The 17,019-nt window shown below is 36.9% G+C and overlaps 1 protein-coding gene across 1 annotated transcript in view; it reads left to right on the top strand.

Moving 5' to 3' along the window:
- Nucleotides 1-17,019, top strand: part of LOC108719696 (contactin-associated protein-like 2) — a 1,103,988-nt gene that overhangs the window by 370,449 nt on the left and 716,520 nt on the right. Inside the window, exon 2 of the mRNA XM_041567571.1 lies at nt 5,118-5,228. Coding sequence (XP_041423505.1) covers nt 5,118-5,228 — 111 coding nt within the window. The remainder of the gene's footprint in view (nt 1-5,117; nt 5,229-17,019) is intronic.

Genomic DNA, 17,019 nt, shown 5'->3' with positions numbered 1-17,019 from the left:
AAAGGACTGTCAAGTCTATTTCACATCTTCCTCTCTGATCTCTGTATTTAATAGTGACAGTTTACCACTGTCTTATATACATTAACTGTAATGATACGCCAAATTGCTACAAGATGAGACCTTTCTTTTCAGTTACTGAATCATTCTCCCCATGTGATCTGTCACACAAAAACCTGAAATACCGACGACTCCATATTCAACTTTTACCTTCTTTATTCCACATGCTACTTCATTTTTGGCTGCACTGATCACCAACCAATGACTTGTAAGAACCATTGTTAGGCTAATGTCTAATAACCTTTCTGGACTGTCGATATGAGAAAATAGACAAGATATGACAGGAAATACAGCAGGGGTTGGGACTTCCATAAAGGAAAGGTGCTAGATTCAGTCAGAATGGCACCAGTGCCTCAAAGGGCTGTAACAAGATGACTAATTTAACATTTTATATTCTGTAATACATGTCACTAAATGACCAGCATGAAATAAAGTTATACTATGAATACAAGTTAACTTGGAATATCTTACAAGCCCATGACACTTGTATCGTGCACCCCATCATTTGTAAGTAATATAGGGTAATACTCAGCTATCATTCTGCATGTGCGTGGGAAGATGAAGAGTATATTTTCTAGTATTCTACCATGGTTTAGGATAGTTGGTAATAACCCTAATTTGTGAATTGAGTAGAACAGTTGGTTTGAAGCAGAATGCCTGTATTCAGTCTTTAGGGTTAATTTACAACCACAAGTGCAACGTGCAATTTTTGATGCAGTTTCCTTTTTTCTCCCTTCTGTCAGAAGTGTTATAATTGTCGGAGTGTGAATTGCATAATCTCCCACGTTTCACGTTAAATGGAGGGTTGCAGGGTGCCTGATCCTGGTAATAGAAAAAAGAAGGAAAGCAAACCCTAAAAGGTGCACCTCCCCATCGTTGGATCCGATGACTCAAAGAACCAATTAAAACTTAACTTTTATAAATAATTGGATAAAAACCATAAGTCCAGAAAAAATTAAAATGATTGTTAAGATCAGGGGGATAAACGGACTGTAATTGAGTTGCGCGATATATACAAGCCATGAGGTAGAGAATAGACCAATCACAAGGTCTTGGGATAACCACGGGGCATGAATGGGGGTTAATAACCAATTTACTGAAAAACAGTGGGTAACAAGCCCAATCCTCGTAGGTTCCCTTCCTTAATTCACCATCCGCCCCTTCACCCTCAGTTTAACCCTCCCAATTCATTGGAAAGAGAACCGAGTGAATGCTGTGCCAAAAAAATGTATGAACACCAATAAGGGTCACAGACCCCCACACATAGAGTCTCCCTGCTGCACACTTTGCAGCCGTCAATATTTCACCATCAAACGCACCCCCCCCAATTCTATAAGGGAGACAACAAAGTTAGGTGGCATCAAAGGTTGTCCCACTGTGTGTTTAAGCCAATGCGTTATGGTACACGTAAATACTCCCAAATTCTACCCCAGCAAGGTCCGTTGATCACCCTTCCCTTCACCCACAGAGCGTCCCTTCCAGTATCACTGTAGATCAAAGGCCTATAGCAAGCCGTATTGGTTTGTTCCCCCTGCCTAACCAGTCTAAAAAGCACGTGTGAATTGCATAATCTCCCACATTTCACGTTAAATGGAGGGTTGCAGGGTGCCTGATCCTGGTCACTACTGACTGCACGCTTAATACAAGACCTAATTCAAATTAGAGGGTTCATTAACCTTCTTTTCATGTCAGCCACCAATAAAGTGTTAGTTACACACATGCAAAAAAAATTGCTTTTGCGTTTGTAAATTGCGCTATTAACTGCCTCTGTTTTTCTTGCATAATCTAAAGGGTGTGAAAGTAAAAATACTTTCCTTTTTTTTCTAATAATCTTTAAAGCTAAAGTTGATAATCACGGAAGTAAAAAGATACATTAGTGTTATTAATGCAGTAATTATCCTGTCACATTTAAATGTTGTTAATACTTTGTAGAATGAGACATCAATCTTTAGTTTACTTTCTGTCTGCAGTTTTCTTCTGCCCTTGCGATGAATTTGATGAGGGGTTTTAATTTTGTTTAGCACTATCCCTAATAAGTGATGTATCGACTCTGTGCAAAAACAAGTGCTTCAAACATAGTGACTCTCTTTATATATCATATGAATATCAGTTCAAGGCTTATCTTCACTTGATATGACTGGAGGCTGTCCTAATTTGAATACAAAGGAAATCAAGCAGCCAAGTGTGTTAAAGATTGACAGGCAAAACAGCTCTTTTGCTTCTTTAGACTCTGGGTGTTTATATCAAGCAGCATGGCTAAATGATCTGCTGGGCAATATTAGCAGCAGTAGCTGCATAGAAACTGTGTTGTTGCATAAACCTGCATACAAATCCAGAGCTTGTGGTATTGAATTGGGAATGTATTGGGGGGAAAGTACCGTACCATGTGTTTCTATAAAGCTTATTTTTAAAATAGCATGTCAGCCACACATTTGTGTTTACTTTGTACATCCCATCAACATTCAAAGACACTCATTGTATGCGATTTTTAGGGGCAAAAACTGATTAGTAAAATTCTTAATATGTCTTGTTTTCTCTCTCTCTCTCTCTCTCTCTCTCTCTCTCTCTCTCTCTCTCTCTCTCTCTCACACACACTTTGTAAGTAATCCAAGTTTGTTAACATTATTAGAAGCAGGACATGTTAGTGCTAATAGTGCTTAGTATAGCATCATTATACTTTAATAAGATGGGCTTAACTGATTTATGAAGTGTAAATACATTGACATTTTGTCTAGTAGCAGTACAGGCTAACTCAAAATCCCAAATCCGTATTGTATTGCTGATTAATAGGATTACAAAGCCTTGCACTGCACTAGAAAAATCCTCAATTTGATTTCAAACTGGTAATGCATGGATCTGGTCTTGTATTTCATTGTGCAATAAGTTAATCGTCTCCATGTTTTGGGGATGTAGACTAAATAAAAATATAATATAACTTAGTTACTTTCATACTTCTGATGATGGATTATTTTGCAGTGCCAGTCCATTTTTTGGAAATGATAGCTAAAAGAGCAGGTAAAGGCTCCACCAAGTACAGCAGAAATGCTTAATACCTTAGGTGTCACCACCCAAGTGGCTGCATCCAAAGATAGAGAAATCCTATGAGGACTAGACACTTGCTGAGTTCTACTGCTTTAAAAATATTGAATGCTGTGAATGCACTGCATACCATCTTAAAGTAACATCAAAGGGCTAGTTCATAAGAGGTTTTTGTGAAATTCCAACAAATAACAATTATTGTGTTTAAAGAGTCACTGGTGCCAATGCTATATCTATGAAGCCAGTATGAAAGCCCTTCCTCTAATCCTAAACAAAAGAAATTATTGTGTAACACGTGTTCTAATAGCTGTAAGGAGTTGTAACTCACTATAGGCTTGTGAGGGGTTAAACATGTATATGAAAGAACAAATATTACAAGCTGTATATGTAACCCTACCTACCCAATGTTACATTTGGAATTGTAGATTTTGTGTGCAGGTTTTTTCTGTACTTTAAACACAAGGGTTAGTGCCTTGGGGGGGGAGGGGGTTCTATTTGTTAGGCGGTAACCCCCCAATCACTTAGGTTGCAACCTAGGATGGTTCTCCAAGTCCTCTTTAAAAACCATTGGCCTGGCATAGCTTTCTGCAGGGAGGTGTGCCTCCAACTTTCCTCAGCTTCCCAGACATCACCTGTGCAAGTTCAAGGTTCAGGCATGAGCTGTAAATAACTCTTCTGGGAAGTTTGATGCTGTGTATGCATAAAGCTTTATTTTTTAAAGGTGATGCTTGGAACACTGGGGGAAAAGGAGGCTGTCCACCCTGCAGAAAAATTCTCAGATCGGTGTGTTCTTATAAAGAAGAGGAGAGCTTCCTAAAGTAAAAGCTAGGTTATTAGAGTAACAGCTGTCTGACAAATTGGCACTGCACAGAGACTTTCTTTGTCCTTAGTCATTAGTAGTTATTGTCAGATTTGGGAGTTGAGGTTTTTCTCTTGTGACTATGACATTTCATGACTGACTAAGGTCTGGAGAGGAGAGCTTCTGGTGGGGCTTAAAACCTTATACTTACCGATCATCTACCCTTGCTGCAACCTTACCCACAAAATCCCTTCTTTTTATAAAATAAGACAACACCCATTTTTTGTTGGATAATAATGGCCGCAGCTTCTTCTTTATTAATTCTCCTGCCCAAACATTCAAACATCAATAATCATAATAAATATTATTCATATTCAAAAGATATGCAATATTTAACATCAATAACATTACATATTATTTCGTAACCCTAACTATATTTAAACTGTCCTGATGGCTTTGGGCAGATGGTCCTGGGATTAATGTCCTGTGCATTGCACCCCTCATGAATTTTGTTTACCCATCCGCCGTAGTACACCGACTCAATGGTATTAGTCATTTTTCCACCAGGGGACCCCATGCCCGAGCTGGCCAATTATCCTTTTTTCCGGAACTCCTAATAGTCCCTTATTTAACTCTCTGTTTTTTCCCAGGACCACCTCCAAATGCTGCGACAATGCTAAAAACCTACACTTACTCCCTCTACAGTAATTCCCATCCCAGGAACCAGTTACCTATATACTTACCAAAAGCCGCCCCAAAAAACAAGGGAGGGTAGGGTGGGCTTGTGCTACCTGTGGTCCCCAGGTAGGAAAAGGAAGTACCCTCTCCTGCACTTTCTATTTATTACCTCCACCCCAGCCCCATCCCCCTATGCCTAACATCCTTTTCCCCTTTTTTGCCCATACTTCCAGCCAATTCTCTCCCCCCTTTACCTATCAGTCATGCCCTCCTTCTGCCCATACAGGGCTCCCTCGTAACTTTATGTAAGTGTGTGTGATAATATTAGTGTACTATGGGATCAACGTCCCTCATCAACAGCTGCCCCCAAAAGTATTTCATTTGAGTTTTACTGGCATACTAATATGAATTGATGACATTGTAGGATGGACCATCTGTTGTACTTGAATAGTAAATGACCTTGACTGAAAAATATTTAATATTTGGCTAAATTTAATTACTATTTTAACTATATTATTACATTTTATTCCCTTTTATGTTACAGAGAAATGTGACGAGCCTCTGGTAGTGGGATTACCCCATCAGTCTTTCAGAAGTTCTTCAATTAAATCGGGAAGTTATGCTCCAGGCTATGCCAAACTCAACAAGAGAGACGGTATGATATATAAATATTGTGTTAACATCACAAAAATATGATGGAATGGAGTTTTACCCATAATAGATTCAAAGAATGGAGCACCGAGGAGACCAGGTTAAAAATCTTTAAAAATTTCAAAATTTATTCAAAAATTCATTTTAAATCTCCATAATTACAGCAGCAAAACACACACTTAGGCTGCCCGCTTGACGCGTTTCGTGGCTCCCTGCCACTTCATTAGAAGTGGTGCACGTGCAGCACACTGAAGCCAGTTAAAGTCTGGTAAATGCCACTTACCCACTTAAGCTATTTGTAATGGAGTTTTATGAACAGGAAAGATACTGTACATTGCTTCATTTTATTTGCCAGCATTAGTAGGAAGGATTGAACATATATGAATCATATCTGAATCTCCAAAATACAAAACTCAACTCCACTAGAGGAATTAAATAATTATTTCTGTATAGTCATAATTGCATGAAAACATTCATACATAATGTCATGTTAGTTAATCAGTTACCTTTCTGCATACTTACCCCCATGAATTCCCATCTAAATATGCAAGCTGTTTTCAGACCACTTTGTTTTGGCAGTAATGATATATTTACAGTATATAGTACATGAACATTTTTGGACCATTTCTCAAATAATAATAATACATGATCTAATCATTAATGTAAGTGTGTGTCAATTAAATCGCCACGACTAGTGATGGGCGAATTTGGGGCGTTTCGCTGAAAAATTCGCAAATTTCCAGTGAGATTTGGAAAACAGTTAAAAATTCGTGAAACGGTACCGGCATCATGTTTTTTACGCCGGTGCCGTTTTTGACGCCTGCAAAATTTCGCAGCAGTTTTGCGAATGGTGGGAATTTGCTGTGAATTCGCACCTGGCGAATAAATTCGCTCATCACTACCACCGACAAGAAGCCAACAAAATACCATATCAAATATATAAAAAGAGGGGGGAAACAAATCTGATTTATGTGTTTCAGTACATATAAAAAGTTTAAGTCCTCACACACCCTGCCTTCTTGGCTAAACAAAGATGCCTGGTGCTCACCGATGGAGGTCCGGCCACCTTCAAATAGTACTGCAAACAAAGAATTCCAATGGCACACAGGACTAATGTAACGTCTTAATTGTTTATTGAGGAGTGTGGTGCAACATTTTGGGGTGGACCCCTTTGTCAAGCATGAATCGTTGCACCGCACTCCGCAATAAACACTTAAGGTGTTACATTAGTCCTGTGTGCCATTGGAATTTTTTGTTTTCAGTACAAACAAACACACTATGAAGGCACTTTTTAAACTTTATCCTGCAAGATGGAAAGATGTAATGAAATAGTTGATGGTTAATTGTTAAAATGAAATGGATTGGGGTTGTGCAAAAGCCAAGAAAGATATCTTATAACAATATATCTTAGGTAAGATTTCCTAATAGAATATATAAGCATTTTCTCTTCAGTTAGCACCATATGAAGAGAAAATGGTAATTACTGGAATCATTTTGCATTATGTGTGTTTGAAGTATAATTAGTTCATTTATCTTGTGGTGACCCAGCACAGTATACTCTCTTAGTTAATTTGACTAGATCAGGAATTATTTTGGAGGGAGTCCCAAAAGTATAAAGACAAAATATCCTTTCACTGTGAAAAAGGCCTTCTTTTAATTAAAGAATAGACATGTTATTGCACAGGAAAACACTACAAGATCCTGTAGTAAATGTCAGCTAAAATATAGAAGTACATTTATGGGGTTATTTATCATAATTCAAATTTATCTGATTTCATAAAATAAAAATGTCCAACCAAACTAGAATTCATGATTGGACCTTATTTATTATTAAAAAAAGCACAATTTTATCGGATTAGGGAAAAACACGATAAAATTGTATGAAAACCGAATTGTGCATTATTTTGGGGTTTTTTTCGGAATCATTTGTCGGATTTTAGGGCTAATTCCAGCGCAGAGCTCAGAGTGCATATGGATCAAACATAATTAGTACTGGACCCTAGTGGTATTTGTAAGGGAGTTTCTCAGCTAACACTATAATCTTATGGCTGCCCCCATAAAGCATTATTAGGACTTGTGCTTAATTAATGCTGATGCAGGTATTAACATATATTTAGAAATTAGCACTGCTATTATTTATGTACAATCAACAGCACAGATTGCTAAAATAAAGGAATTATGTAATACAAATAGAAAAAAGTAAACACATAATACTTTGAGCACAGTTTAATGACCCACCATTTTTCGTCCATAAGGAACCTTGACACCTGCTGTTTCTTGGAAGGCCAGTATTTGTCCTTTTCCATTGAAACAGTTATGTCTCAGTACAACCCCAGCACCTATTCTGAGATTTGCTTTCATTTTTCTGCCAAATTTAAACTGATCAATGTTACTTGTTGATTGCTTGATTTGGGTAACTAAACTTGGTGAAAATGAACCCGTGTTAGTAAATAAGCCTCATTGCATCTTAAAGGAAAAACATGATACTGAAAGGGATTATCCTAATATACTGTATCACTTTTGATCACTTTTATATATTCGCAGTGTAATTTGCATGTGTTTAATTTACACCTTGGTAAAAGCAAAAAATCACAGAAAATTATTGTTAATATGAAATGTCTGACTAATACTACATACAATATATAGTAAATAGATGCATGTTATTTTTCTAAAATTTCAAGAAAAAGCTGTATGTATTTTGTAACAAGAATTGTGGGGAATTATTTTAGAAATGTTTTTCTGTAAAAAAAACAAGTCTAAATAATTCCTGTTACACAGAAGTTTTCCTAGAGGAAGGTAGCTCTGTGCTTGTTAGTATCTAACAGGGCAAATCCATGCATAGTATTTTAACAAGCAGGTAAATGTGTCATTGCTTCCCTTCAAGATCCCGTACTCCATATGTGTTATACTAGATCTAGGTTTTATATTCACTATAAAGAGTCATGATACATACAGGGGCCGATTCACCAAGGGTCGAATATCGAGGGTTAATTAACCCTCGATATTCGACTGGGAATTAAAATCCTTCTACTTCGAATATTGAAGTCAAAGGATTTAGCGCAGATAGTACGATAGCCCAAAAAACCTTTCTACATTCGAAGTTTTTTTTACTTCGAATCCTTCACTCGAAGTTAGTGAATCGGCCCCACAGTGTGTACATTCACTTCAGTGGGCATGGAATGTTCACAAACTCACAATGGTGTGTATGACTGCTGCCCCATCTTTTCTCCTGAAGTAGGATGGCTTGCTCTCCAAAACTCGTATCTTCAATACATGCTAGGAATTGTAGTTCATGCATCTTTAAAAAAAGGTACATTTATATAAACATATCAGACACATTTATAAAGAGAATGTAGAACGATACTCTGGATTTTTGTTCAATATAAGATTTTTCTATATTTCCTTTTGATATATTTCCTTTTTACTCATCACATTAGGCACATTATTAGCTTAGTGACCTAATAAAATTAAAATTAGATCAGGCTTTATGTAAAATAATGAGAATATATTATTCATTAATTTAATGGGGGTGGTTACCTATTAGTATGATGTATAAAGTGATATTCCGAGATTCAATTTGCAGTTGGCTTCCAGTTTTTATTATTTGAGGTTTTTTTTAGTTATTTAGCTTTTTATTCAGTAGATCTCCAGTTTGCAGTTTCAGCAATCTTGTTGGTGGGGCCCAAATTACTCTAGCTACCATGCATCTGAATGAGGGAATATGAATAGGAGAGGGCTTGAATAGAAAGATGACCCAAATTTGAAGCTAGAAAGAAACTGCAAAAATAGGCAAATAATGAAAAGACCTGCACACATTTACACCTTTTGTTACTTTACCTACATTGTTCCTTTAAATTATTGGTTGCAATGTCTTGCTATCATTGAAGTCAGAATTATATAAGATTATATTTGCCCCTTTTTTTCTGGTAAAACTGGTATCACCAAAACATTTAAGATGGCATTCATTATAGTTATATGACTATGAAAAGAAAATAACATTGTTGGATTTTTCAAAGTTTTTTGTTATTATTCAAAATTATTCAGCCAAAAAGAATTTAAAATACCATCATTAATGGAACATTCAGAAATTGTCATTATGAAATGCTTTTCTTGTAATCCCATAAGAGGTGAAAAAAACAGATAAAGTCAAAGCTATTTTTGTTGAAAAATATCTACTTTCCTGTCCTGGTCTTTGACATGTGTGCTGTTTTAAAATCCATGATTAACAAAAGTGTAGCGAGGGAACAATTATTTAGAAAAGTTTCCTTTTATTTCTTTGAACACATCTCATATTTATTCCTTAGAACACATATGGAGCACAATGGAATATTTTTCAGAAGAGGTGCAAAAAGCTGGAGATAGTTTAATTGTAGAAGTATGTGCAGGCTCATTACTATACCTAATCTTTTTCTTTTTTTTTTATAAATCTATAGCATTCTGCCCATGGAACTGGGAAAACATGAGTTAAAGGACTGTAACACCTAAACATGAAAGTGATTAGAATGAATGACAGTATTATATACTGTTGCCCTGTCCTGATGCAGCTTGTGTATTTGCTTTAGAAACTCTTCTATAGTTTATAAAACAAGCTGCTGTGTAGCCATGGGGGCAGCCATTCAAAGCTGAAAAGGAGAAAAGGCACAGGATACAAAGCAGATAACAAATAAGATCTCTAGTATATGTAACACGGTTTTGGAATATCCAGGCCAACAGGGTTAACATCCAGCTAGTATACTAGAGCATGGGTTACACTGGACTCTATCACTTAAAGGAACAGTAACACCAAAAATGAAAGTGTTTTGAAGTAATGAAAATATCATGTACTGTTGCCCTGCACTGGTAAAACTGATGTGTTTGCTTCAGAAACACAACTATAGTTCATATAAACAAGCTGCTGTGAAGCAATGGCGGAAATTGAAAAACGGCTATATGGCACAGGTTAACTAATGGATGACAGATAACACCATTAGACAGACAGCTTATCTGCTATCTGCTGTGTAACCTGAGCCTTTTCTCCTTTGAATGGCTGCCCCCATTGCTACACAGCAGCTTATTTATATAAACAATAGTAGAGTTTCTGAAGCAAAGACAGCAGTTTTACCAGTGCAGGGCAACACTGCATTATAGTTTCATTGCTTTAAAACACTTTTATTTTTTGACGTTACTGTTCCTTTAAGGCAGGGCCTTTGCAAAACTCCCACAGGCTACTGTGCTTTAAGCAACCATAGAAATGGGCGACAGTAGGTTCTTACAAATCAAACAGAACAAAATAACTTTATTTGCAGAGACAAATGATTCACAGGTAACTTACATCAATAAAGAGGCATTTGCAGAATATATAGGCACTAAGCTCAGACAGTTTATCAGAAGTAGATGCAGGTGCATTCACTGAGGATGTGGTCAAGGCAGTACAACTTCCCTCTAGGTAGAAATTCCTCAAACGTGGTCTGGATCTCAACCAGTGGAGTGGTCAGGGTGGAGAATCTAAAGCCTGACACCTTATCCACTGTGGTCCCTTCAGTGTAGGCAAATCTTAGAGCCTGGAAAGCAACTTCATGCTACACCTCCTTGTTGGAGCACAAAGCTTCTATTTCTCTCTTCCCTCACTGTCTTACTCTCCTAGAGAGTACAATTATATTCCTGCCACTCACTAGCCTCATTCACTGGGCCCTGCTCCCTGATTTCCACACTACAGGTTCAAGTCCCTCTAGGGCAAATTAGCTTTACTGGGTCTTGGTGTACACAGCCTCCATGGAATCATCCAGCTGGATCAGCAACCAGAAGCCAAAGAGGAATATCCACTCCTTCTCACTCACTATACCAAAGTGTGCCAGGATGTGGTCACAGCTCCTCCTGGCCAATAATACAACCTATTCATTGATATTAAAAACACATTTTACAGTTACATTAAGGGACAGCTATATTTTATTCTCTACATGTATTTAATGGAAATTGTATGAGCTGAATGTAAATTTATTTGCACTTGGCTTTATTTTGCTTGGCTTCTATGAAAATTAATATATCAATAATGTAGCATGCGTTAAAGGGATACTGCCATGGGAAAAAATTTTTTTTCAAAATGAATCAGTTAATAGTGCTGCTCCAGCAGAATTCTGCACTGAAATCCATTTCTAAAAAGAGCAAACAGATTTTTTTATATTCAATTTTGAAATCTGACATAGGGCTAGACATTTTGTCAATTTCCCAGCTGCCCCTGGTCATGTGACTTGTGCTCTGATAAACTTCAGTCACTCTTTACTGCTGTACTGCAAGTTGGAGTGATATCACCACCCTCCCTTTTCCCCACCAGCAGCCAAACAAAAGAACAATGGGAAGGTAACCAGATAACAGCTCCCTAACACAAGATAACAGCTGCCTGGTAGATCTAAGAACAACACTCAATAGTAAAAACCCATGTCCCACTGAGACACATTCAGTTACATTGAGAAGGAAAAACAGCAGCCTGCCAGAAAGCATTTCTCTCCTGAAGTGCAGGCACAAGTCACATGACCTGGGGCAGCTGGGAAATTGACAAAATGTCTAGCCCCATGTCAGATTTTAGAATTGAATATAAAAAAATCGGTTTGCTCTTTTGAGAAATGGATTTCAGTGCAGAATTCTGCTGGAGTAGCGCTATTAACTGATGCGTTTTGAAAAAACCATGTTTTCCGATGACAGGATCCCTTTAAGTATCCATTGTCTCTGTGGCAGGCTGGTCTAAAGCTTCTTATCACCTTCCATAATCCTTTTATTGTGTGTGATCCCACAACAGAATGTTATAAGAGGACATGACATTATGACATTGATTTGTGCAAAAACATATATTGCAAGTGGCTTGTCAAAAAAATCAGTGTATCATCTTTATTTGAAAATAAACTGTGAGATGACCAGGCAATGTATAGAAAGTGAGTAAGTGCCTCAGAAAACAACATATAGCCCTCACACATAACCTTTAGTGAGCTTAACTACTAACAGAAATACCTTTGTATGGAACCCAGGCTTCCAGGGTTCAAAAAGCTATGGCACGAGTAGTGTCCCCTGAGGAAGTGTGGCGACACCATATTAAATGTGTTGGGCAAGGTCTATCTTCTTAATTCAATGTACATATTGATTTAAATAATTTAAAGAAGCAGTAACCACAAAAAAAATAAAGTATTTTAAAGGAATGACAAAATAATGTACTTTTGCCCTGCACTGGTAAAACTGATGTGATTGCTTCAGAAACCCTACTATAGTTTATATAAACAAGCTGCTGTGTAGCCATGGAGACAGCTATTCAAGCACAGGATATACAGTACAGTACAGATGAGTGCTGAAGAATCACATTGTATACTACCAAGCTTATCTGTTATCTGCTGTGTATCCTGTGTCTTTTTACTTTTTCAGCTTTGAATGGCTGCCCCATGGCTCATAGTACTTGCTTATATAAACAGAGAATTTCTGAAGCAAATACACCTATTTTACCAGTGCAGCACAAGAGTACATTATATTTTCATTACTTTAATTTCCAATTTAACTGCTAAGGGGGATTTTTAAAGTGAAAAGTTATCTTTGCACTATTGCAATTGTTTATGCTTTGTCTTTGTTGGTGAACTGGAGATAGTTGATAGTTTTTAATCCACTCAGAACCAAGATTCCTTATAAGGGTGTATTTAAACTATAACAAAATTAGGAGAAAAGGAAACCTTCTTAATGCCACTTCACTTTATTTCTCTTTGGTTAACAAAAGACACCTGTCAATATCTCTTTAATTTACTTTTCTTGAATAAATCAGTAAAACGGGGCTGATAACTTTAATAAACACCTTTTAAGGATACCATCTATATGATCTCCATATAGTGATATGATTATATGGGCAGTGGAAGGTCATTTCCTACAATTCAAAGACATTTTTGCATTCTCTGACTTCCATCCTTTCCTATGGTCAGCAAAGCACCCCACCCCCAGAATGCACAAATGATTCTACTCTTGCATGTTCATAGTTTCCAGTGAGTTTTAAGTGAGGTGAATAGTTCCAGTCTTTTGAAGTACATTGATCCATCCAGACTCCCCCCCCCCAAAAAGAATTCTAACAGATTTGAACTCTCTGGACCCTAACAGTCATTCTTTTTAAGTTGCACCCTTAGTCACACCCATATTCATTTTAAGGGGAAATAAAGGTCTTAGGTGTAACCCTTATTGCCTTAATTCATTTAGTGTAGCCCTTTACTACAAAGAATGGAGGGCTCAATTTCACTATCATATCAATTGCACTTGTTTTGCCACAAATTCATAAGATGGACTAACTACTCACAATCACGATTATGCTGGAATTATAGTGGAAAGCTCTACATTGTGCATTGTGAGTAAAAATCATGGCAACCTACTCCTGAAATTGCACTGTGCACAATGCACTTGTAAATGAGCTCTTTAATCTTCATAATAAGGTGTAGTCATTTTAGAACAATTCATCAAAACCCTTTCATTTCATCACTAAAAAGGAGGGGGGTCAATAAAAATATATTAAAAGCATACTCTTAAGGGTCTGGACACACTCGGGGAGATTAGTCGACAGGCGACAAATCTCCTCTTCTTCATGGCGACTAATCTCCTCCGTCTGCCTTCCTCTGCCTTCTGCTGGCTAAAATGAAAATCACCTGGGGCAGTCACTTGGAGCGCTTTGTTTTCGGAAGTCATCCTAGGTTTCCTCGTGAGGCAATTACGGGCGACTTCGGGAAAATGAAGCGCTCCGAGTGCCTGCCACCAGGCAATTTTCATTTTAGCCGGCAGAAGGCAGGGGAAGGCAGATCAGGGAGATTAGTCGCCTGGCAACTAATATCCCCGAATCTGCCGTGTGGCCAGACCCTTAAGAAAAATAAAAAATCTGCAAAATCTGCCAGGTAGTGTTCTATAAATATAATAGCTTGACTGTGTTAAGTTGAAATCAATAATTAATTTTGTAGGGAACCTGAAACTAGCAGAGTGTGAATAATACATATTTTCTGCATACTGTGTTGTTTCATTTGTATAAGTCAACTCATCTAGAATTTTAAGCGGTCACAACTTTAAAACAATAAAGAATACTTTTAGTAGTAAATTACCTTATGTGCTGAATAATAGCAATACGAGTAGTGTGGTTACTTATTAGTAATATTAAATTATAACGTATGCTACATATTTTCTGCAGGAGTGGACCTTCAATTATTGAAATTAAAGGCAATTACAGTTAATAAAAGGGTTATTTAACAAATGTTTCCAGCATTTTTAATATGTAGGTTGGGTTATCCTTGTAGTGCTAGTTCAATGTCATTTGCATTCATTTCATTATTTAAAATGATTCCCTTGTTCACTTTGTAATAAAATTTCTGTTTTTAAAGTAGGTCAAAGAGATGGCAGTTTTTTTTCCTAATCTCTAAGCGCTATATTCAATTGAGATGATGGAAAAACTGTCTGTACTCTATCTTCCACCTCTAACGCAAGTTACATAAAGCCCCCCAAAAGCTGCAACTCTTTACTAACGCCTGAATTATGTAAGGCTTGTGATGGGGGCAGGATAACTTTTTATTCATCTCAGTGGGATTCAGACTCATACTTTATAATAGCTGATTAATACGAAACTGTATTTTCTAAAGGCAAGTTCATGCTTTAAAGATTCAAAGGTTTGGCATTCAAAGACAAATGTGAAACACAAATGCAGAACATATTAGGATACCAGTCACAATGCAGTGCCTTACAATGCAATACATCCCAATGGTAGATGAAAGTTTTACCTCTAAGCTGAGACTTCCTTTGTTGCAATATTTCAAGCCTCAAGAGACTTGGACCTGGCTGGACTGAAAAATTCTATACAATAAGATTCTGTCCATAAGAGTCATTAAACTGCTCTAGGGAAACCAAACCAAAGGGGCGAAACGAAGCATGTGATTAATTGCCTTTTGTACACATTTAACAGACTCTATTAATCAAGTAAGCTATGTGCAAATTATTGGTGGAATTCAAGAATGTCCATTTTATAATCTTCCCTTGCTGTCTCTAACCTTGAATGAAAAACCAAGCATATTAAAATCACATTTTTATGGAAAGATACCGTAAGTACAAATAACACCAGTATCAACAGGATATGAACTAGTTTTGATGGTTTCTAGAGCTTACGATGCATTTTTTGCAGAAAGTGTACCTGACAAATGCTTGGAGTACAATACCATAATATAACTGAAGTCAATGGAAAAGCTGCAAGCAATTCAAAGGGGACTGTGATAGCTAAACATTGCTTGTAGAAAAACAAGTGAGGAAAGTTTCAGTAGATTTAACCTTATCACACCGCTTCTGTCCAACAAAGCGTCATTATTCAGGCGAGAAAAAAATGTGGTGAATGAAAAGCTATAACGCAGAACTTAACTGCAAAATTCAAGTGCTTTAGTTGTAACACGACATGTTTCAAGCTGAGCTCTTTTTCAAGTGATAACACATTGCTTCCTCCACATTACTTTAAATGTTAGACTCCACCCATAATTAGTGGTAATAAACCAATTAGTAAAAAAAACCCAACCCGTGAAAAAAATAGAAAATGGCTACTGCCCCTGAGGTACATTTGAGTGCCTAGCCAAAGCAAATCCACGGGATAATAAGTCCAAAACAGTCCATTCGTAAACAGTCTCCAATGTAGTAGGCCATTGTCTATAAGGGTCCCCAAAAGAGTCCAATTGAAAAAAAAATTTCCCCCAGCACTGCACAAATGCCTGCCCAGAGCTCAAAATTGCTTCACAATTTTATGGGATTGTTTGCAGCTAAAAAAAACTATAAAATTAGAAAGCTCACTAATACAACCTTATATATCACAACACTACACAATTAATATTGTAGACTAATTGTGAAATTCATTTACTAATCAATGTTTTATTGCAATGAACGATCCCGTTTAAGTTTAAAAATGGTAGTTCTTCAAACAAGTGCCTTTCAGAAAGGAATAGCATCCATCCAGCCTTGTGACCTAAACGCTATAAAATTTAGTATGCCCATCGTCACTTACTTTAATATCTACATTATCATCACAAACCAAAGCTTTGGAAGAATTACTGCCAACTCTTTTCTCAGATGGAGTACAGCTCTTCAACAACTTTAAATGTACTTTGAAGTGTTTTCTATTTTGCAGTTTTGCAGCATTGTTAGCCACAGTATATTTGTTCTTAAGCTTTCAAAAGAATTATTATGGTCGGGTGTATTTATGATGAAAAGTGTTTTCTCTCTATTTTAAAGAATGCCCAATACTGTGATCTGCTGTTATACTGTACTGTATATCTTCTCTAAAATGGAATAAAATACAAAACAATCACATTTTCTTCTTCTGGAAATACTCTGCATATGGCTGCTGCTCTCCCAGAATGCATTTTGATTACTCACCCTCTCCCTATGTTTATATACAGGCAGATATGTTTTCAGAATTAAGCAGAATTAAAATTGCAATACAAGCAAAAATAGCAGAATTAAAGGGAAAGTAAAACCTCAGAATTTTTTTCCTTTGCTGATCCTTTTCATAGTTCCTTCACTGAATCACAAAATCAAGATAAAATCAACAAAAAAGGAGAACATAGCACACTATTGTTAACATTCAGTGCAATTACCAATTTGTTACAACACAAATCTGTGTGTCTTATAGAAAGTCTATGCACAGATTTTTCTTGTGCGCTCCAGATACCCTGTAATTGATAGTGATATGCTGTTTTGAAATCAGGAATCTTGTAAATTGTTAATCCCACCAGAAAGTGGGGAAGCTGCATGTACTCGATTGGAGTGGCATTCTCAGTTTATTGTCAGTT

The sequence above is a fragment of the Xenopus laevis genome, chromosome 6S (assembly GCF_017654675.1).
Source record: "Xenopus laevis strain J_2021 chromosome 6S, Xenopus_laevis_v10.1, whole genome shotgun sequence".
Classification (NCBI taxonomy): Eukaryota; Metazoa; Chordata; class Amphibia; order Anura; family Pipidae; genus Xenopus; species Xenopus laevis.
Note: the sequence above shows the minus strand (reverse complement) of the source record. Positions and strands in the feature narration are given on the sequence as shown.